At 40.2% G+C, this 23,694-nt stretch overlaps 1 protein-coding gene across 2 annotated transcripts; it reads left to right on the top strand.

Annotated features, from left to right (window-relative positions):
• The first annotated feature begins 359 nt into the window (after positions 1 to 359).
• p3h3 (prolyl 3-hydroxylase 3) lies at positions 360 to 19,945 on the top strand. Of its 2 annotated transcripts, none has more exons than XM_062063837.1 (16): positions 360 to 811; positions 3,267 to 3,451; positions 3,785 to 3,943; positions 4,071 to 4,263; positions 4,349 to 4,480; positions 10,832 to 10,965; positions 11,163 to 11,252; positions 11,324 to 11,376; positions 11,446 to 11,525; positions 11,603 to 11,730; positions 11,803 to 11,898; positions 12,007 to 12,157; positions 13,761 to 13,878; positions 13,976 to 14,051; positions 14,128 to 14,268; positions 18,516 to 19,945. In XM_062063837.1, exons 1-16 carry the CDS (start codon positions 526 to 528, stop codon positions 18,669 to 18,671), a joined length of 2,178 nt encoding a protein of 725 aa, XP_061919821.1. In that variant the 5' UTR covers positions 360 to 525; the 3' UTR covers positions 18,672 to 19,945. The 2 variants fall into 2 exon arrangements, with proteins under 2 accessions (XP_061919821.1, XP_061919820.1); XM_062063836.1 differs by having other exon boundaries at positions 363 to 811; positions 11,157 to 11,252; positions 18,516 to 19,943.
• The last annotated feature ends 3,749 nt before the right edge of the window (positions 19,946 to 23,694 follow it).

Below are 23,694 nucleotides of genomic sequence, written 5' to 3'. Positions count from 1 at the left end.
ATTGCACCAAAAACCAGACATTTGCAGCTAGAATAGTCATTTACCACATTAGCAATGTATAGAGTGTATTTCTGTCAAGTTAAGACTAGTTTAAAGTTATCTTCATTGAAAAGTACAGTGCTTTTCCTTCAAAAATAAGGACATTTCAATGAGACCCCAAACTTTTGAACTGTAGTGTACATGATTTTAACGTTTGCATGTACGTTTTAATTACGGTATTTTAAAAACATAAACCAAAATAAACCAAAGTTCACTCCATTATGAAATAATTACGGTAATAGCTGTTGTAAAACAAACACAGCGCTCCCTGTTGGTTACTTACAGTACTGCAAATCAGAATCAACATAAGCGCAAATATATTTGCATCAAGCTATTTCGAAATTGTTTGAGTATTAATGTTAACGAATCGTAAGGTAGTGGGTTTTGTTTTTTTCATGACGAGGGAGGAAGTTATTTACCCCAAGTCCCTCCCTCCTTGCCTGCAAACTTCCAACGTCCTGACGCTGCCTCTTCTCGCCTTCGACCATGGCGCTTCCCTCCGACTTATTCGCTGTCTACGTGGCTTTTCCAGTCGTCTTCCTCCTTGCACTACTGCCCGGAACTTTTGCAAACTTGGACGCTCCATCGTCGCTATTGCAGCCTTATGATTTTTTGTACTACAAAGGTGTACGGGCGTACTTCGGGGGAGAGTGGGCCAAGGCTGCAGAGATCCTGGAGAGGTCCATTGCGACCAAGGAGGCTCTGTTCAAACACCGACGACTGTGTTATGAGGAGTGTGTGTCTGCAGGGCGAGATGCACTACAACAACTGGGTAACTTTCCTCTCCAGATAGTGCTGCTAGTCTTTACTTTTGGAAGGAGTTGCTCACAAGTGGTGTCCAAAGTGAAGCTTTGGGGCCATTGGGAGATAGGGATGTTTTTAATCAACCTTGGCAAAAATACAATTAAATAAAAAATGAGTAACTGCAACTAATAAATAAAAACACATTTGTCGGGGAACGGGGTATTAATTAATACTAAAGAAAAATACTTAAAACATTTTTTTTTAAAAGGCCTAATATTATAGTAAACAATAAGGTGGCTATTTTTGGAATAGTTTATCAGAATCAGAATAGTTTTTATTGCCATTGTTTGAGAACGGGTTCACAAACTAGGAATTTTTCTTGGTGCAATCGCGCAACATAAAACTCACAACACAGAATAGGTAATAAAATGAGCTGTGCCTGAGCCATCAAATCTTGTTATTGTTCATGTGCCTGATGGCCGAGGGGAAAAAACTGTTTAGGTGGCGGGAGGTGTGGGTCTGGATGGATTGTGGAAAAATACAATATTATCTGATTAAAGTCAAACTATTCTATGAAAATACATTATACAACAGCGTAAAATGTATAAAAAATTTTCTAAATGTATAAAACAATTTAAAATAGGAATCTAGAGCAGTAGTTTTCCTTAAATAATGTGGTATATTTGAATAAAAAGTTACACTACCGTTCAAAAGTTTGGGGTCACCCAAACAATTTTGTGGAATAGCCTTCATTGCTAAGAACAAGAATAGACTGTCGAGTTTCAGATGAAAGTTCTCTTTTTCTGGCCATTTTGAGCGTTTAATTGACCCCACAAATGTGATGCTCCAGAAACTCAATCTGCTCAAAGAGAGGTCAGTTTTGTAGCTTCTGTAACAAGCTAAACTGTTTTCAGATGTGTGAACATGATTGCACAAGGGTTTTCTAATCATCAATTAGCCTTCTGAGCCAATGAGCAAACACATTGTACCATTAGAACACTGGAGTGATAGTTGCTGGAAATGGGCCTCTATACACCTATGTAGATATTGCACCAAAAACCAGACATTTGCAGCTAGAATAGTCATTTACCACATTAGCAATGTATAGAGTGTATTTCTATAAAGTTAAGACTAGTTTAAAGACTTCATTGAAAAGTACAGTGCTTTTCCTTCAAAAATAAGGACATTTCAATGTGACCCCAAACCTTTGAACGGCAGTGTACCTTAAGAGAAATACATTCGTAATTATTTTAATGTCATATGGCGGTTGGGGCAGCACGGTGGAAGAGGGGTTAGTGCATCTGCCTCACAATACGAAGGTCCTGAGTAGTCCTGAGTTCAATCCCGGGCTCTGGATCTGTCTGTGTGGAGTTTGCATGTTCTCCCCGTGACTGCGTGGGTTCCCTCCGGGTACTCCGGCTTCCTCCCACCTCCAAAGACATGCACCTGGGGATAGGTTGATTGGCAACACTAAATTGGCCCTAGTGTGTGAATGTGAGTGTGAATAATGTCTGTCTATCTGTGTTGGCCCTGCGATGAGGTGGCGACTTGTCCAGGTTGTACCCCTCCTTCCGCCGGAATGCAGCTGAGATAGGCTCCAGCGACCCCAAAAGGCCAAAAGGGACAAGCGGTAGAAAATGGATGGATGGATGGCGGTTGGGAAAGTAATTATAGATGCATAATGTTAACATATTGAAGATTTTTTTTTTTAAAAGCTTACTTAAGAAAGAACAAATAATTAATTTTCAATTTGTGTATGATTAGTCTGAGAAAGGCAGCACGGTAGGACAGGGGTTTGTGAGTGTGCCTCACAATAAAAAAGGTCCTGGGTTTGATCCCCAGGCCTGGGTTCTTTCTTTGTGGAGTTTGCATGTTCTCCCCGTGGGTTCCCTCCGGGTACTACGGCTTCTTCCCACCTCCAAAGACATGCACCTGGGGATAGGTGGATTGGTAACACTAAATTGGGCCGAGTGTGTGAATGTTGTCTGTCTATCTGTGTTGGCCCTGCGATGAGGTGGCGACTTGTCCAGTGTGTACCCCGCATTCTGCCCGAATGCAGCTGGGATAGGCTCCACCACCCCCCGCAATCCCGAGAGGGACAAGCGGTAGAAAATGGATGGATAGTTTGAGAAAAAGTTACAATATTACTGGAAGCAAGTTGAAATATTTAAAATGCAACAGCAAAAACAGAGAAAAGAACAAAAAGTGTAAGGTAAGGAGTAAAAGTTCACACTAATATGTCAACTATAACACAAAGCTGAGATTCAGGGTTTTTTTCCTCGGAAAAAATATGAACTTCTTTGCTGATGCACTTGTTAGTTTGAAAAATGTACAATAAAAAAGTGCCCCCTGCACCATTTGATTTTTTTAGTCTGCAGCCCTTAATGAAAAATGTTTGGACAACCCCTGATTTAAAAGCATGACCTGTTGGCCTAAATGAAAACAATATGATGCTAACTTGTTCTTCTTTTCTGCATTGTCAGACAGTGAAGAAGGGAGCCTCTGGGACCTTTGGGCCCTGGACTGGATACAGAAGAAGGCAGAGTGTTTGAGGTTCTGTATGGGACGCTCTGTCACTCCAGTGGGACAACTTCCTGTTTCTACAGACATTGATTATGAGTTCAGCTCTAGGAACAATTACAACTTCTTGCAGGTTACTTATTTCAAGGTTAGTTGATGTTAATTTGTCTATAAGTTGATCATGTCTCGGCGAACCAAACAGAAATGGGTGCAAAAGAGTTTCTGAAGAGTTGCATGGCACCATCCAAACGTTTTGTTGCACTTTTTCAATTGAAATGTTTTACTCAAAAGGAAAACATCTGATTCTGATAAAAGGGTCATCACATAAAGTCAGATAAAAACAATAGTCCATGTGAAAAGTGTCAAAGTATGTGTATAGAAAACATACAGCAAATTACATTTATGCTTTCAATGCGCTGTTAAATTAAAACCAAGGAATGAAAGTGAAAAAGGTGACACAGTATTACATGTATCTTATCAGATGGAAAAGCTGCAAAAGGCAGCAGCAGCAGCTCAGACTTACTTTGTGGCCAACCCCAATCACCTGGAGATGAGGAACAACATTGAGAAGTACAGAAGGATGGAGGGAGTGACCGACGAAGCCTTTCAGGACAGAGAAATAGAGAGTGAAAAGCATTGGGTGAGGAATCATCGAAGAAGAAAGTCTTGACAAAGATGATAATATTCACTGTTGACAGTATTGAGTTGTAGTTTTCAGTGGTCCGGCTCGCATCACCCTTTAATCATGATTATTTTTGCTTACACAGGTGCTGTATGATGCCGCACTCCAGCACGAGGCGTTATCAGAATGGGCACAGGCGGCCGAAGCGTGGCGAGCGTGCGTGAACGAAACGCTGCGTCAGATAGAAGAGTGCAGGGTGCAGTGTGTGGTAGCCTGCCAGCGCCTGCCTGAGGACAGGGGAGTAGACAGCATGGACGGCGTGTTCGAGAAAGCTGCCGGTATAAAAAGTGTTTTTTTAACCAAAACCCCCTAAAAATACGATATTAGTCAATATTTTTTGGAAATGTTTATTTTGTCATCCAGCTCTTTCCCTGTCGCTGCTGTCTTGTCAACAGTGGTGTGTGACGCAGGTGGCCACACGTCCTGGTAGGATCTCCTCTCAAGACGACTTCCTGCCCACTCAGCTTGAGCACATGCATATTGCACAGTTTAAAGGTTCGTGCTTCTAAGGCTTAACATTATAACAATGTCATGTTTTCATATCCTGCAGTTAGTATTAATTAAAACCAGCTAGGTAGTTTTTGGAATTATGTGGGTAACAAACAACACAGGACATGGCCTTAGAATGCAGCTCTGTGGTACACCAGAATGGATGGTGATTGTGACATGTTGGATGACTGTTGGCCAGGTTAACAATAACAATCCTGCTGTTGAAGTTAACAAGCAAAATTCATAGTTAGGTAAGAAAATATAAAGTATTGAGACATGTAGCAATGACACTTTTTCCCTGTTGTCCAATGTGATAGGTGTCACCATTTCAAATGTGTTTACCAACTACAAAAGCACAAATGAAATGGCCATGTCCGTGTGTGTTTGTTTTGTTCGTCTGTCGCTTTCAAACAGATTGCAAGAGGGTTCACTCGTTGCATTGGTCTAAGCCAGGCCTGGGCAATTATTTTGACTCGGGGAGGGAACGCAAATATAGAGAAAAAAAATGTGTCCGGGGGCCGGTACATCTATTTTTAGGAACATGAATACAAAACCTCACAATGTCTAATTGAATGCTAAAAACGTTATGACAGACCGCCTTAAAAAACGGAATGGAGTTTTAAATGTTTTCACTGAATGAGACACCCAGAATATGCATGAAAATAAAGAATGTGGGATTTACAAAATTAACTATGAACGATAAAACACTGAATATTGACAACATATAAACGTCACACTCCTCTTGATCGACATAATTTACAATCAAGCTAAACGCAACAAAAATGCAACAAACACAGCGAAATATGAACGTGAAGGGTAAAAAAAAAAAAAAAACTACAATCTGATATACAGTCGTGGTCAAAAGTTTACATACACTTGTAAAGAACATAATGTCATGACTGTCTTGAGTTTCCAATCATTTCTACAACTTATTTTTTTGTGATAGTGATTGGAGCACATACTTGTTCGTCACAAAAAACATTCATGAAGTTTGGTTCTTTTATGAATTTATTATGGGTCTACTGAAAATGTGACCAAATCTGCTGGGTCAAAAGTATACATACAGCAATGTAAATAGTTGGTTACATGTCCCTTGGCAAGTTTCACTGCAATAAGGCGCTTATGGTAGCCATCCACAAGCTTCTGGTTGAATTTTTGACCACTCCTCTTGACAAAATTGGTGCAGTTCAGCTAAATTTGTTGGTTTTCTGACATGAACTTGTTTCTTCAGCATTGTCCACATGTTCTCAATGGGGTTTAAATCAGGACTTTGGGAAGGCCATTCTAAAACCTTAATTGTAGCCTGATTTAGCCATTCCTTTACTACCACCACCATGCTTGACAGTAGGCATGGTGCTCTTGGGATTAAAGGCCTCACCTTTTCTCCTACAAACATAGTGCTGGGTATTGTGGCCAACTAGCTAAATTCTTGTTTCGTCTGACCTCAGAACTTTCCTCCAGAAGGTCTTATCTTTATCCCTGTGATCAGCAGCAAACTTTAGACGAGCCTTAAGGTGTCGCTTCTGGAGCAAGGGCTTCCTTCTTGCATCGTAGCCTCTCAGTCCATGGCGATGCAAAACACGCTTGACTGTGGACGCTGACACCTGTGTTCCAGCATCTTCCAATTCATTGCAGACCTGCTTTTTGGTGGTTCTCTGTTGACTCTTGATCATCCTGACCAATTTTCTCTCTTTGCGTTTTCTTCCTGATCGTGGCAGTGACAAAACTGTGCCATGCACTTTATACTTACGAACAATTGTCTGCACAGTTGCTCTTGGGACCTTAAAGGCCTACTGAAATGATTTTTTTTAATTTAAACGGGGATAGCAGATCCATTCTATGTGTCATACTTGATCATTTCGCGATATTGCCATATTTTTGCTGAAAGGATTTAGTAGAGAACATCGACGATAAAGTTCGCAACTTTTGGTCGCTGATAAAAAAAGCCTTGCTTGTACCGAAAGTAGCGTGACGTCGCAGGTTGAAAGACTCCTCACATTTCCCCATTGTTTTCGATGCAGCGAGAGCGATTCGGACCGAGAAAGCGACGATTACCCCATTAATTTGAGCGAGGATGAAAGATTCGTGGATGAGGAACGTGAGAGTGAAGGACTAGAGTGCAGTGCAGGATGCATCTTTTTTCGCTCTGACCGTAACTTAGGTACAAGCTGGATCATTGGATTACACAGTCTCTCCTTTTTCTATTGTGGATCACGGATTTGTATTTTAAACCACCTCGGATACTATATCCTCTTGAAAATGAGTCTCGAGAATGCGAAATGGACATTCACAGTGACTTTTATCTCCACGACAATACATCGGCAAAACACTTTAGCTATGGAGCTAACGTGATAGCATCGGGCTTAACTGCATATAGAAACAAAAGAAATAAGCCCCTGACTGGAAGGATAGACAGAAAATCAACAATACTATTAAACCATGGACCTGTAAATACACGGTTAATGCTTTCCAGCCTGGCGAAGGTTAACAATGCTGTTGCTAACGACGCCATTGAAGCTAACTTGGCAACGGGACCTCACGGAGCTATGCTAAAAACATTAGCTATTCACCTACGCCAGCCAGCCCTCATCTGCTCATCAACACCCGTGCTCACCTGCGTTCCAGCGATCGACGGTGCGATGAAGGACTTCACCTGATCACCGATGCGGTCGGCAGCTAGCGTCGGATAGCGTGTCTGCTATCCACCTCAAAGTCCTCCTGTTTGTGTTGCTGCAGCCAGCCGCTAATACACCGATCCCACCTACAACTTTCTTCTTTGCAGTCTTCATTGTTCATTAAACAAATTGCAAAAGATTCACCAACACAGATGTCCAGAATACTGTGGAATTTTGAGATGAAAACAGAGCTTTTTGTATTGGATTCAATGGCGTCCAAATACTTCCGTTTCAACGTTTGACGTCACACGCATACGTCATCATACATATACGTTTTCAACCGGAAGTTTAGTGGGAAATTTAAAATTGCACTTTATAAGTTAACCCGGCCGTATTGGCATGTGTTGCAATGTTAAGATTTCATCATTGATATATAAACTATCAGACTGCGTGGTCGGTAGTAGTGGGTTTCAGTAGGCCTTTTAAGCTGCTTTGAAATGGCTCCAAGTAACTTTTCTGACTTGTTCAAGTCAATGATTAGTTTTTTCAGATCTGTGCTGAGTTCCTTTGACTTTCCCATTGTCGCGTTTGTAACCGTGTTTAACGACTGCATCACATGAGCCCTATTTAAATGGACTCAGAGAAGTCAACAGGTGTCGTCGATCATAATCACTCACATAAAGTTAAGAGGCCATGCCAGGAAGCTAACTTGATTTGATTATAACTTTTCTACATCACCAAAATTGATAATGTATGTTGCTGTATGTATACTTTTGACCCAGCAGATTTAGTCACATTTTCAGTAGACCCATAATAAATTCATAAAAGAAACAAACTTCATGAATGTTTTTTGTGACCAACAAGTATGTGCTCCAATCACTCTATCACAAAAAAAATAAGAGTTGTACAAATGATTGGAAACTCAAGACAGCCATGACGTTATGTCCTTCACAAGTGTAAGTAAACCTTTGACCATGACTGTATCTGCTATATCACTTTGTTGTAAAAATCTCCTTCAGCGTCTGTCCCTGACACCCGCATTTCAGGCTGACCGCTCTGGAAACACTGTGGAAACACTCTGTGGAAACAAACCACCCCCACACTGCTTGGTGCCTCATCTGAGCTGCTGTGACTTAGATGAACATATTAACTAGTATATCATGCAAAAGCACAGATTCCAACCATTGAAATACCTTGTATAGTTCAAGACTTACAGTCATTTGAAATCATCACTGCACATCAAAATGGCAGCTACACTTTCCTAACCTGACTCTCGCCAGATCCTTGTAGTTCGCAGAGTTCCACACAAGGATCTGGGACATCTCAATAGGAGATGTATTTCAGAAGGCACGGCCTTGTAAAATAATCATTGTATGTGATTGGATAAACCACTTGTCCGTTATCTTGAATGACGTGCTACTTCAACCACTCACATCGAAATCAACAATGTGACGCTGATGAGAGCGACGCTGGGAAATCCAAAACAGAACAGCCGACATATTGGATAACGACATAGCGAAAAGTTAGAGAACTTTTACTGGAACAACGCAGCAATGTCACTAGACGATCGATGTCTCAAAACAGTTGCAATAGCAGAATCAATGTCAGCACACGACTCCTTGCTGCGTGCCGCCATTGTTGTATCAATCAAACAGTCGCCTCGGCGCTACGTCACATCTATGAAATCCCGCCCGGTGATCCTGATTGGTTCATTATTTTTTGCTATCTTGAAGGAGTTTGAAATGCCCTTGAGCCCAGATCCTTGTGTGGAGCTCAGCGAACTACAAGGACCTGGCGAGAGTCAGGTTAACAGTTTCGATCTTAAATATCTAAAAAAATTGGGGGGAAATGTCTGGTGGGCCAGATTGAAAAGCTTAATGGGCCGCGTGTGGCCCCCGGGCCTTAATTTGCCCAAGTCTGGTCGAAGCACTTGGGCGCATTTGTTTTATAGCGAAATTAAATAAATAGAGTGGGCCCTCTTGACTGTCATGAACTTTCTTTGTCTCTGTGGGTGAAGGTAGGGCTGCTAAAATACACACAAAAAGTTCAGCCTTGTGACATAATCGATAGGTAGCAGTAGTAGAAATGATTAGGATCACCCTCAAAATTGTCCCTTGTTCCTCATCTCATTTCTGACATTGTCTGAATGTTTAATTAAAATCTGCCTATTACTTTTTAAAGTTGAGTTGCTCCGGGTATACTCCAGCTTCCTCCCACCTCCAAAGACATGCACTTGGGGATAGATAGGTTGACACTAAATTGTCCCTAGTGTGTGAATGTTGTCTGTCTATCTGTGTTGGCCCTGCGATGAGTTGGCGACTTGTCCAGGGTGTACCCCGCCTTCCGCCCGAATGCAGCTGAGATAGGCTTCAGCACCCCCCGCGACCCCGAGAGGGACAAGCAGTAGAAAATGGATGCTAACGAACTAACAGACATACAAACAAACCCAAGCGATCACATATAATACAAATAATTCTTGACCAGCTGTCTGGCTCCAACCCAAAATTAAATGACGCTTTCCTTGGGAATACTGTGGAACTTTACAACATTTCATTGAGTTCTGTTAGTACTTTGAGTTATTCTGGTAACAAACAACATAGGACGTTGACTGCGAAAATAGTCTAGTGGTACGCCAAAAATAGATTAAGAGTGGGGCATATTAACATTCAGTTACTGCAAAAGTTCTTGACACTATCAATGTTACAGCAGAAATTACCAGTAAAATTGAGGTCCGACTATATCTTTATGACGTGAACTATTGAGACATGTGGCCATGACACCTAGAGCAGTGGTTCTCAACCTTTTTTCAGTGATGTACCCCCTGTGAAAATGTTTTTAATTCAAGTACCCCCTAATCAGAGCAAAGCATTTTTGGTTGAAAAATAAGAGATAAAGAAGTAAAATACAGCACTATGTCATCAGTTTCTGATTTATTAAATTGTATAACAGTGCAAAATATTGCTCATTTGTTGTGGTCTTTCTTGAACTATTTGGAAAAAAAGATATAAAAATAACTAAAAATTTGTTGAAAAATAAACAAGTGATTCAATTATAAATAAAGATTTCTACACATAGAAGTAATCATCAACTTAAAGTGCCCTCTTTGGGGATTGTAAAAGAGATCCATCTGGATTCATGAATTTAATTCTAAACATTTCTTCACAAAAAAAGAAATCTTTAACATCAATATTTATGGAACATGTCCACAAAAAATCTAGCTGTCAACACTGAATATTGCATTGTAATGAATGGAATAGCCTACTTGATTTGATGTTCAGTTTATGAACTTACATTCATATTTTGTTGAAGTATTATTCAATAAATATATTTATAAAGGATTTTTGAATTGTTGCTATTTTTAGAATATTTTTTTAAAAAATCTCACGTACCCCTTGGCATACCTTCAAGTACCCCCAGGGGTACACGTACCCCCATTTGAGAACCACTGACCTAGAGGAAGTAAAGATAAAGGTGGAATCTTCCTTACACTCCTAAGGCCTAAATTTATGTCAATTGTGAGATCAGGAGTTTGTATTTCCAATCCAGACGTGTTTGATGACAAACCCTTCCAAACATGCCTTTATTGAACTTGTGTTGTGTACTGGGAACAGATAAAGGCAAAGATAAACAATTACTACTTGATTGGTTACTTAGTGTGTCCTAAGACTTTTGTCCGTCAAATTTGGAAGTAGATTTTGGACTACCTCTACATCCGTTTGAAAAAAACAATGCTTTGTCACAGCTGGAGATATCAGAGGTGCGGTGCAGACGCTTCGCTCCCTTCTCCTCTTTTACCCGTCTGACAAAGACTCCACAGACAACCTGCAGCTTTACGTTGAGACACTAGGGGGAAACAAAGAGTCACAGCCTCCTCAGGTATGAGCACTCCAATAATGTCAATGCATCCTCCCCATTAAATGGTTGATACACTGTCTGATGCAGTAATATTTGCAGGTTTTGTTTTATTTTATATTTCAAAAGTAGAAGCCTTGGTGGTCTTATAACCTCCAAATATGGACTAAATGTTTTCCTGTTTACCGATGACAACTCGATTTTGTGTGTTCAAGATACAGGAGATATCTCGTTATGTCAGGCGCTCATTGCAGGAGAAGAAGCTGCTGTATTTCAGTATGGAGAATTTAAATTTCACCTTCATTGACCCAGTAAGCGGTCATATTAAAAATACACTATTCTGCTCAAAAGGTAAATTTTTAAAAGAAGTTTTCCTGTGCAGGATCTTTGGACTCCCGAGGATGTTGTCCCTGAATCCCTCAGGGAAACATGGAGGTAAGAGAGCTCATAAGGAAAGTTTGTCCCAGATTCAAGTAAAGGTAATATGTGTATTTTTTTTGTTAGAGCTGACAAAGAGAAAATTAATGAACAAATTAAAGAGGATGAGCAGCAAGAGGAGATGGATGACAGCGGCTTTTATGCAGGTTAAAACATGCAAACTTCCTGTAGTGCTTTTGAGCACAGCACACAATACTAACCGTTTTTTTTGTCCTTTCACCAGGTGGTGTAGTCCCTCAAGTGGGTGTGACCATCACCATGGATGACCAGCTCCTAAACGGCACCAATCGGGTGGTCCTGGATGGAGTCATGACTGACAAAGAGTGTGACAGCATGTTAAAGTTGGCAGCAGTAAGTTGTATAAGAAGTTAAAGCCTGATGCAGCATCTTTCCTCCTTAATGCTCTCTGGTATTTCTTCAAAGGCGGTGGCGTCTGCAGGAGATGGTTACCGGGGGCGACGGTCTCCCCACACACCTCACGAGACGCTGGATGGCCTTACCTTGTTAAGAGCTTGGAAGGTTGGTCAACACTACGAACATTAAGCTTAGACATTTATTATGTGTGTGTGGCAATCATTGGTGCTTTAACTTTAACTTAACAATTGTTTCTTTCCTTGCACGTCACAGCTGGCTCAGGATGGTGTAGTCAACGAAACTGACGCCAAGTTGTTACACGAACTGGCCGAGAGAGCGCGAAACCTTCTCCATTCCTACTTTAGGAGCCCCTCGGGACTGTTTGTCGCTTTCACACACCTGGTCTGCCGGAGTGCAATTGCAGGTAAGAGGGAAAACCTTAGTTTGTTGAGGATTTAAGGTCACATAATGTATTTTTTTTCCAACAATTTTAAATCAGAGGTCCAGCAATATTGTATTAGAAGTGTGTTGTCACAAACACGTTAGCATAGCTACGTTAGCTAAAATGCTAACAATAGAGTCACATTTTAACAGCGAGGTTAGCTTATTCGCTGAAGAAAAAAACTAATTATTTAACTTTCAGCTCCATCACTTGTAGCTGATAGCTGGTAGAGCGCCAGCTTTATTTTAAAATGTGTAATGAAGCCTGCTCTTTATTTTTTTTACAAAGCTAGGCACCCATGAATTGATTTACGTGGACCCCGACTTAAACTAGTTAAAAAACTTATTCGGGTGTTACCATTTAGTGGTCAATTGTACGGAATATGTACTGTACTGTGCAATCTACTAATAAAAGTTTCAATCAAAATCAATCAATCAATCAAAAACCCCTGGCCCAGAAGGTAAAAACTAGGGGTGTGGGGAAAAAATCGATTCGAATTCAAATCGCGATTCTCACGTTGTACGATTCAGTATCGATTCTCATTTTTCAAAAATTGATTTTTATTTATTTATTTAATATTATTTTTTATTTTTTTTATTAATCAATCCAACAAAATAATACAAAGCAATACCATAACAATGCAATCCAATTCCAAAACCAAACCCGACCCAGCAACACTCAGAACTGCAATAAACAGAGCAATTGAGAGGAGACACAAACACGACACAGAACAAACCAAAAGTAGTGAAACAAAAATGAATATTATCAACAACAGTATCAATATTAGTAACAATTTCAACATAGTGATTAAAAATCCCTCATTGACATTATCATTAAACATTTATAAAAAAAAAAGAAAGAACAAAAGTGTCACAGTGGCTTACACTTGCATCGCATCTCATAAGCTTGACAACACACTGTCCAATATTTTCCCAAAGATAAAATAAGTCATATTTTTGGTTAATTTAATAGTTAAAACAAATTTACATTATTGCAATCTGTTGATAAAACATTGTCCTTTACAATTATAAAAGCTTTTTACAAAAATCTACTACTCTGCTTGCATGTCAGCAGACTGGGGTAGATCCTGCTGAAATCCTACGTATTGAATGAATAGAGAATTGTTTTGAATCGGAAAAATATCGTTTTTGAATCGAGAATCGCGTTGAATCGGAAAAATCGATTTATAATCGAATCGTGACCCCAACAATCGATATTGAATCGAATCATGGGACACCCAAAGATTCGCAGCCCTAGTAAAAACCCTACTAAATAACAGAGCTATGTTACATAGCTTGTCATGCAATGCAATCACACCTCTGGCGTACCACGGGGCTGTGTTCTCAGTACCACTCGTGTTGTTTTTTACCAACATGACTTAAAAACTACCAAATTAATTACTACAAAACTTTGTTGTAAGTTGTGCTATGGGAAATGGAAAGCAAAACACTACTTTGGAACAGATCCAGATAACAGATCATATTTTCTTTCATAAAGACCTCATTGAAAGTGTCAATGAAACGTGAGTAGAAAAGGCAGAATTCTGAATACAACTCTTATTTTGGACTATTTTTACTCCCATCAGGTGACCAGGAGGGCAGACTGGACCTGTCTCATCCTGTCCATGTGGACAATTGTCTCTTAGAACCTGACACAAAACAGTGTTGGAAGGAACCACCGGCTTTTATACACCGAGACCTCAGGTACACTTTAAAATCTTACTTTGACTACTAGTAGCTTTGCTTTATTATTGTTGATTAATAACTTTATATAAAATGTATATAATGTATTTCTACACAGTGCAATTCTCTATCTGAATGACAACTTTGTCGGTGGCGAGTTGTTCTTTACAAACAGAGACACCAAAACAGTGACCGTAAGTCCCCAAATGTTGGTGTTATTCCTTGTACTGTATGTTTAGATTCATGTCTTTTATGACCTCACCCATACAGGCCACGGTCAAACCGACATGCGGTCGACTCGTAGGCTTCTCATCAGGACCAATAAATCCACACGGTGTTACCGCGGTAACCAAAGGGCGGCGGTGTGCGCTGGCTCTGTGGTTCACCAAGGAGAAGTTGTACAGGGACATGGTGAGTACTCACGTCCTGACCCTTGCTGTTGTGACAATGAGCACAATGCAAATCAGGTGGTGGTTGCTACAGTGACCTTGTTGTTAAAAGTCCAGCTGGGAAAATGTTGTTCGCTCATGTAAGAGCGGTTAAGCTTGACGATAAATTTCAGTTGTATCACCTTGCACTTAAAGTGTGATATTTTCTGAAGATTTTTTAAATTCACCGAGGTACACTTCCACAATCTGGAGATCCGATACAAAAATTGTATTTAAAATTCTCCCTTTACAAAGATAAACTCAATAAGAAAAGTGCTGCAATCGCGTCTATTACACTAGAGGCCTGTAGGTGGCAGTAATGCAACATTACATACTGTAAGGCAGTGTTTTTCAACCACTGTGCCGCGGCACACGAGTGTGCCGTGAGATATTGTCTGGTGTGCCGTGGGAAATTATGCAACTTCACCTAATTGGGCCAAAAAATATTTTTTGCAAATCAATAATTATAATAATGTGCCATTGTCTAGTGCAGGGGTCGGCAACCCGCGGCTCTTTAGCGCCGCCCTAGTGGCGCTCTGGAGCTTTTTCATAAATGTATGAAAAATGGAAAAAGATGAGGGGAAAAAATATATTTTTTTTGTTTTAATATGGTTTCTGTAGGAGGACAAACATGACACAAACCTCCCTAATTGTTATAAAGCACACTGTTTATATTAAACATGCTTCACTGATTCCAGTATTTGGCGAGCGCCGTTTTGTCCTACTTATTTTGGCGGTCCTTGAACTCACCGTATAGTTTGTTTCCATGTAGAACTTTCTCCGACTTTCTAGGACGTGTTTTATGCCACTTCTTTTTCTGTCTCATTTTGTCCACCACACTTTAAATGTTGTGCGTGAGTGCACAAAGGTGAGTTTTGTTGATGTTATTGACTTGTGTGGAGTGCTAATCAGACATATTTGGTCACTGCATGACTGCAAGCTAATCGATGCTAACATGCTATTTAGGCTAGCTATATGTACATATTGCATCATTATGCCTCATTTGTAGCTATATTTGAGCTCATTTAGTTTCCTTTAAGTCCTCTTAATTCAATATATATCTCATGACACACTATCTGTATGTAATATGGCTTTTAATTTTTTGCGGCTCCAGACAGATTTGTTTTTGTATTTTTGGTCCAATATGGCTCTTTCAACATTTTGGGTTGCCGACCCCTGGTCTAGTGCAGTGTTTTTCAACCTTTTTTGGTATGTAAACGGTATATACCTTTACCTTTAAGCATTACATATGTAATGCTCAAACCAAAAATGAACAAAAGGCACTGAAGCATAGGGATGGCTATGCAAAACAAAAGTAAAACTGAACTGGCTACAAAGTAAACAAAAACAGAATGCTGGACGACAGCAAAAACTTACAGCGTGTGGAGCGGAGACGGCGTCCACAAAGTACGTCCGTACATGACATGACATGACAATCAACAGTGTCCCCACAAAGAAGGATAGAGTACGCACAACTTAAATAGTCTTGATTGCCAAAACAAAGCAGGTGCGGGCATTGGAACTCAAAGGAAGGCGTGACGCTGCTACAGGAGAACACCAACAAAACAGGAAGGGTCACCAAATTAACAGCGCAAGACCGAAACTAAAGCACTACACACAGGAAACAACAACAAACTCAAAATAAGGCATGACAACCTGGTGGAGTTTCATTTTTTAACCTTTTCTGCCGGTGGTGTGCCTTCGTATTTTATTTTATGAACAAAATGTGCCTTTGCTCAAAAAAGGTTGAAAAACACTGCTGTAAGGAAACCGACACCCACAGCCATAAGCTGATTTTTTTTTACCCCACTGCAGCACCACCTGCTGGATCTGGTGTTTCACAGCGTCACCTGGCCCTAATGCATGCAGACAGTAACAGCAAGTCATGAAACTAAATACCAAATTCTGCATATTCATTAAGATAAAATTTACTTTTTTTAAATATACTCCATTCCTTTGAACTAAAATGATCCAATACAAATTAATAAAACATCAGCCTTCCGCCCAAATGCAGCTGAGATAGGCTCCAGCACCCCCCGCGACCCCAAAAGGGACAAGCGGTAGAAAATGGATGGATGGATGGATCCCTTTCAAGTAGAGGTAATTAGAAATAAAATAGAGAAAAAAAGCTATTTTTTGGTTAAAAAAAAAAAATTTTTTAAGTAAATAAATATACGGGTGAAATACTTTAAAAACTACAATATCACAAAAAGTTTTTGAAATCAAAAACAGGGAGACCAAACTGTCACTCCCTAGCCTAAGATACAGGTAAATGGTCGTAGAAGACAACTCTGTATACCATAAATCTTACAACTTTTGATATTTGTATACCGTATTTTTCGGATAATATGTCACTCCGTAGTATAAATCACACCGGCCGAAAATGCATAATAAAGAAGGAAAAAACATATAATTCGCACTAGAGTATAAGTCGCATTTTTTGGGGAAATTTATTTGGTAAAATCCAACACCAAGAATAGACATTTGAAAGGCAATTTAAAATAAATAAAGAATAGTGAACAACAGGCTGAATAAGTGTACGTTATATGAGGCATAAATAACCAACTGAGAATGTGCCTGGTATGTTAACGTAATATTATGGTAAGAGTCATTCAAATAACTATAACATATAGAACATGCTATACGTTTACCAAACAAACAATCTGTCACTACTAATCGCTAAATCCGATTAAATCTTCTTCCTCTGTGTCGCTTCTAAACCAACTCTGCCAACTCTAAAGGTAGACAATGCGCCACTTCCTCTTCTATCGGTACATCCCTTACGTCAGAGTCATCGTCAGTTGCAGTTCCAATTATTCCAGCCTTTCTGAATCTGGAAAGGATGGTTTCGGTTGTCACTGAAGCCCATGCTTTGTCGATCCATCCAATGACATCCAGAAAAGTTGCATAGCGAATTCTACGGGTTGCCGTGAAGCTGTGCTACTCAGTGGCCTAGTGGTTAGAGTGTCCGCCCTGAGATCGGTAGGTTGTGAGTTCAAACCCCCGGCCGAGTCATACCAAAGACTATAAAAATGGGACCCATTACCTCCCTGCTTGGCACTCAGCATCAAGGGTTGGAATTGGGGGTTAAATCACCAAAAATGATTCCTGGGCACGGCAGAGCTGCTGCCCACTGCTCCCCTCGCCTCTCAGGGGGTGATCAAGGGGATGGGTCAAATGCAGAGGACAAATTTCACCACACCTAGTGTGTGTGTGACAATCATTGGTACTTTAACTTTAACTCTCCATCCATCATCCACTGCTCCCACAGGTTGCGCAGGACTGCCTTAAAGCCCTTCTCAGTTTTTACAAGTTACCGCCAATGTTGAAATGATCAATTTTTATAGGTACGAAAGTAGTAGCAGGTAGCATCTTTTTTTTCACAATGCACTTCTGCCATGACCCGCCCCCGCCAAATTTTTATTGGTTGACGTGTGTGTGTGTGACGATTGCTGATATACGTCTAGTCTCTTACGTGAATGAGATAAATAATATTATTTGATATTTTACGTTAATGTGTTAATAATTTCACACATAAGTTGCTCCAGAGTATAAGTCGCACCCCCGGACAAACTATGAAAAAAACTGCGACTTATAATCTGAAAAATACGGTAATTTCATGTACCATAAAAGGAGTTGAAGCAGTGCTTCCCAATTATTTGTTTCGCGTTCCCCCTGAATTGAATTACTATTGAGAACTTTCTATTTATTTATCAGTACAACGCTCTGTGTGTTATATATTTTATATATATTACACTGACAACTCCTTTTTCTTCCATTCCTGTCACAAACTTCTCGTCGCCTCCAATAGCTCTGTACACATGTCTTCAAGTGTACTTACTACTTCTACTAGATAGAACAGCACTGCTGCCACCTATTCATGCATGTACAAACGTAAAAACACAATAACAATAGCCTAGCTGCAGGCTTGTGTATCAGTCTAACAATAATTCTAGAGTGTAGAGAAATAATAAAATCTCTCCTGCTGCTTGCGACCCCCCTGAGACCTCACTGTGACCCCCATGAGGACCCAAGAAGTTCCTTATTCTGTATGTTTAAATGGATGTCCTGATCTTGCTGGCTGCAAAACAAGTTTACATTCAGGTACTAATAAAGTAACCTAACCTAACCTACTATTTGAGAAACACTGAGTTCAAGTAATGGATCTCCTTAGAATTTTCAATCAGTGCAAAATTTCGCGTTACCTTAAAAGCATTATCTCTACTGCAGGAGCGAGAGGAAGTAGAGACGGCGTGGGCCGCAGACGGACAGGCCGTGACCACGACGGATGAAAAGGAGGAGCAGAAGAACACTCGCAATCAAGCGCCAGCTAAGGCAGCCAGCAGAGGGAGAGGACGGGTGACAGCGGGCAAAGATGAACTGTGAGCCTGCCAAAAGTGGATTTCCTGTCAATGGAACTTGTCTACCAATGAAAGTAATTTATAAGAGAAGAACGATACACCTTATTATGTGTTATCATAACTGAAGTTGAGTATCAGGTTTTCAGCCTACATTTGTCTTCAATGCTGTATGAACAGTATGAACCCTGTTCGCTTTTAGTGATATTTGACACAAGATTTCCCCAGTTTCTGAGGTCAAAGTTATATTATCGTAAATTTTAAGTGAAGTTTGGAAACTTTGGGGTATTTTTTGCTCTATGTCAAATAGATTTTTAAATCATATGAATGTGATCCAAGTCGGCTGCTGTAGCTAAATTTAATGTCAATGTCAAGTGAGTTGATCTGTTCTACGGTCATACTGTCACTTTAAAAAAAAACTGTCATACAAGTACTTTCAAAAAAGTTAACCGCTGTATAATAAAACTACATTTATCTAAGAAAATGCCGAACAAACACAATTGAAAGAGCACATGGAGGTATTTGCAGAGCAATACGTTTACCTGGTTTGAAGAGTAAACGTTCTCTGCCTGTAAAATTTGTGTGTGTATCTAACTGACAAGTTGCTTATACTGTTCTGAGCAGCCTAAGCCTTTGCTAGTTTGCAGTAAGTTCCATTTGTTTCTATGGTTATCATCACACTTTTTCCTCTTTGCTTTTTTCTGTGATTGCAGAAAAACAACAACACACACAAAGGCAAAGAAAAAAATGCATAATCCAACATGTTTCTCTGGCATCTTTTTACAGGGTGAATAGTTTTGTTATTTCAGTTTTATTATACAGTGGTTAATTTATTTTTTACACTTGTAGGACAGCTTGAGATGTTAAAGATGTTATAGCATTGCCTATACAGATAATAAAGGTGACCCAGTTGCAACTGTGCATTTTTTTGGTGCGGTTTTGGACCATAAGGTCCTGAAAAGCACCCAAAATCCCCATTACGGGCCAAAAGATAAAAACATTAATTTGAAATCCGAAGTTTCGTTTGAATCATTATTAATATTTTTGGTTAAACTCACATATTCTAAAACCTTTAGGAGTCCATCACTCTCTTGGGCACAGTTTACCACAGATTAATTAGTAAGAACCCGAAGACAGATCCAACATGCGGCAGGTGGCTGGGGTTAATGTTTTTGTTTAATGCTAAATGTTGCAATTTCTTTTTGTTTTTCTCATCAGCTGCTACAGTTTTATACTATTTATTAGCAGCAGCTTTCATTACTGCCTCATTTTAATGAGGCGTATCCGATTAAATGTGTGTCGTTTGTATACTGTATTGATACTTACTGTGAGCAAGGTAAGTAAAAGGTTTTGCGTGTGTCTTCCGTGCAGTTTGTGCCTGTCTTCTAGAAAGGACAGTCAAATTCTCACCGTGTTGAAAACTGCAAACAAAACAAGAAATGGATGGTCAGTTAGTTACAGTACATTAGTGCATCAGGAACAGCAGAAGGAAAAAAGGAGCACAGTAGAAGGGGGTGGTGCTGGGATAGAAATAGAGAGATTACTGCTAATCCCTCCATAAATGAGTGCATTTGTTTATGAAGCTTAAAAAGTCTCCCATTTAGAATATGGAATAGTAATCCAGCGAGAGATCATTTAATCATTCAGCGCTCTCATGCAGCAACGTCTGCCTAAACCCACTTCAACCAGTGGACCCCCGCGCCATCATCTTCTCAGTACAAACTCAAGTGCTGTTTATGGCCCATATTAACACTCTCACCTCTCATCCCCCTCTCTGTGTTATAATCCTCCTCCCACCATTACTATTACATCTGCTAGAATTGGGTCGGCGTGCCTCCTTAATGGAGCTTTAAACTTGTCCACCCCTCGCAAGCGGAAAACACGGCGTACCCTAAACATCTACATTAATCCTCTCTTAAGTAGGTGTAATGTCTACATAAAGCATGTCGCTGCATAGACGCTCTAATTATACGCCGGAGCCGGAAGTCTTTCTATATTTTACTTCAAATTACAGAATGACTTGCTTGCAATATACGAGTCAAGGGTCATCAAACAATGTATAGAACTTGGTGCTGGTTGTAACAGAGAATCAAAAGCCTCTTTCCCACAGAAATGACACAAAACACCCGGAACACTATGGGCCTTTAACACAGAACAAAGCGAAACGGGATATTGACACAACTATATGTGTGTTCACACACGAGTCTGATCTCTGCTCCAGCTTTGATACGATACTACTTCCCAAGACCAGGATCTGACAAGTTTGCAGAAGAGCGGTCATATTCACAGGCAGTAACAGAGGCGGCAAGTGAGACTCACTTCCTCCAACCGGTTGTGTTGAAAAGAAGCTACAGCTTGTTTCACAGAGAAATGCCACGACACAGCACAATCTCCTGTGCCTTTTACCAAGAACCAAGCGGAATGGGTTATGGACGCAACTAAGTTTGTGTTCACACAGCAAAAGTTCCACCTGTGATACTACTCTCCAAGACCAGGACCTGACAGGGCCGGCCCGTGGCATAGGCCGTATAGGCAAATGCTAAGGGCGCCGTCCATCAGGGGGCGCCACGCCAGTGCCACAAATGTTGGAGAAAAAAAAAAAGAAAAAAAAGTTGGTACTATTATTTGTAAATAAAAAATAATCCCACGTTAATTAAAATGCAAAGTAAAGCCTATTTAATAGAAATATTATTTGTTACAACATTACAAACCCCCCCCCCCCCCCCCCCCCCCGTGGGTGCGCTCCCTCCCTTCTTTTTGGACGTCACCACATCAAAAAATCAACACAAGATGTCAAAACAGCCAAAACTGTCAGGTGCCCAGGGAAGAAAAAAGAGAAAAGAAGAGGAGAAACGAGAAAAAGACAGAGGTAGCAGGTAGGTAACGTTAGCCTACATGAAATTATTTGTCTGTTACAGAATGTGATAGTAACCTGGCTTTTTAGCATTAAGCTAATGTTACATGATTCGGCAATTGCTAATCAATAAATAGCTAGTTCTGTTTTAACGTCGGGTTAATATTGTGGAGGGGGCTAAATTGTTATGGAAAATAATAATGTAACGTTAGGTAATTACAGTACTCCCACCTTACATTCCACAGGGACATTTGTATTAGATCTTTTAAGCAGGTGTTTTTTGTTTACATTGTTATTGCCTTCTGGTTAGCTAATGTTTGCCCTGCAGGTAATAGTCACTTTTCCACCCCTTTATATATTAGGTATAGTTGTAAGCCTAGTTGTTAAAGTGCACATCATTAATGTTAATTAAGCAATATCACATGAGAGGGAATGCTGTTTTTTAATTTGAGCACTGCTGTGATTCGGTTAAAGATAATCATAACATAACATTCTCATATAATATGTTAATTTGCTTTCTTTAAGTAAAAAAAAGGTCAAAGACAAAGCTATTCGGTTTCTTGTGAGTATATACACTTCACTGCCGATGTGGGGGGGCGCCACCTAAAATCTTGCCTAGGGCGCCAGATTGGTTAGGGCCAGGCCTGGGACCTGACACATATGCAAAAGGACAGGTCTTTCTAAAGGCAGTGTACAAGGGGCTATGGTAGTAACAAAGGCAGTTAAGCGAGACTTGCTTCTCTCACTCTGTTGTGTTGACAAGAAGCAAAAGCCTCTGTCACAAAGCAATGCCATAAAACAGTCAGAATAGTAGAACCATCACTTATGCTTATTACATGGAACTAAGCGGGGTGGGATATTACTCCCTTAGACCAGGATCTGATACATTTTCACAAGAACTGTCCCTTTTAAAGGCAGCAACAGAGATGGCAAGCGAGACTCACTTCTCCCACCCTGTTGCATTGACAAGCAAAAGCCTCTTTCACACAGAAATGCCACAAAATTGCCAGAACAGCAGGTAAGTGGAGTTTATTTCCCCGTGCCTTTCACACAGGACCAATGAAGTGAAATATTTACATAACTGTGTGCACTTTCATACAAAACAGAGGTTAAATCGGGTATTTAAAGTTTGCAGAAGACCCTTATACCCAGGCATATGGATATCACTCTTTGGCCTGGCATGGCTGTTTAGCTAGAATATTGGCAGTGTGAAAGGGGCAACAGCCATAACAAAGGCGGCAGGTGAGACTCACTTCTCCCGCTCTGTTATGCTGGCAAGAAGTAAAAGCCTCTTTCACACAGAAATCAAACAAAATATCCGTAAAAGTTGTGCCATCATTGTGCCTTTCATACAGAACCCGGAGTCCCACCTCAGTTACAACAATACTGAGTTGACTTTGTCTCTCATTTTCCCGATTTTTTTTTACCCTCTGGCGTGATAAAAAAAGATTATCACTTTTTACTGACACCTGATTGCACTGTGGTGTCACAATAAAGAAGTGCACTGAGTTGCAATGGTATTTTTGTTAGGTTCTGGGTAAAAGACACAAATGCTACTAGGGTAAAAGACACAAATGCTACTACTCTTGTGAGTATTTTACAGGATATATGTTTGAAAAAGAAAATATTGACACTTCCTTCAAATACAGAATATTGATGGGTTCAAAAAAATTGTCCGCAAAGAAAAAAAACATCAGCTGTCTTTCACTTGTGAAATAAAGTCGCTTTCCCTCAACGTCACCAAATCCAGCAGCCGCTGTCGTCACTCCTGTCGACTGAGTGACTAAAGGTCACCAGGAAGTAGGCAACACATTATGAGCTTTAGAATTTAGCACACAAGTCTTAATGTGGTCTCTTTTTCTACTTACAGCCAAAAACTGATGATGTGCTACCATAAACAAGTAACATATGCAATTTAATAATTAAATATAAATTGGCTATGAAACATTGTTCCTACAATCAGTCGATTGGTTACGAAATAAATAATTCCAATATACTGTAAATAACATAATGATGTTATCCATTTTCTACCGCTTGTCCCTCTGGGGGCCACGGGGGTGCTGGAGCCTATCCCAGCTGCATTCGGGCGGAAGGCTGAGTACACCTCATCGCAGGGCCAACACAGATGGACAGACAACATTCACACTCACACACTAGGGCCAATTTAGTGTTGGAAATCAACCTATCCCCCAAGGTG

Source organism: Entelurus aequoreus, linkage group LG11, assembly GCF_033978785.1.
Source record: "Entelurus aequoreus isolate RoL-2023_Sb linkage group LG11, RoL_Eaeq_v1.1, whole genome shotgun sequence".
NCBI classification, from domain to species: Eukaryota; Metazoa; Chordata; class Actinopteri; order Syngnathiformes; family Syngnathidae; genus Entelurus; species Entelurus aequoreus.
This window is presented reverse-complemented; position numbering and strand designations above follow the sequence as displayed.

What these genes read in the sequence shown, in the direction of transcription:
- p3h3 (XM_062063836.1), top strand. Translation starts at nt 526, where the DNA reads ATGGCGCTTCCCTCCGACTTATTCGCTGTCTACGTGGCTTTTCCAGTC. An exon ending in TGACAGCGGCTTTTATGCAG is followed by an intron (nt 11,526 to 11,602) that starts GTTAAAACATGC and finishes TCCTTTCACCAG; the next exon opens with GTGGTGTAGTCCCTCAAGTG. An exon ending in GAGACACCAAAACAGTGACC is followed by an intron (nt 14,052 to 14,127) that starts GTAAGTCCCCAA and finishes TCACCCATACAG; the next exon opens with GCCACGGTCAAACCGACATG.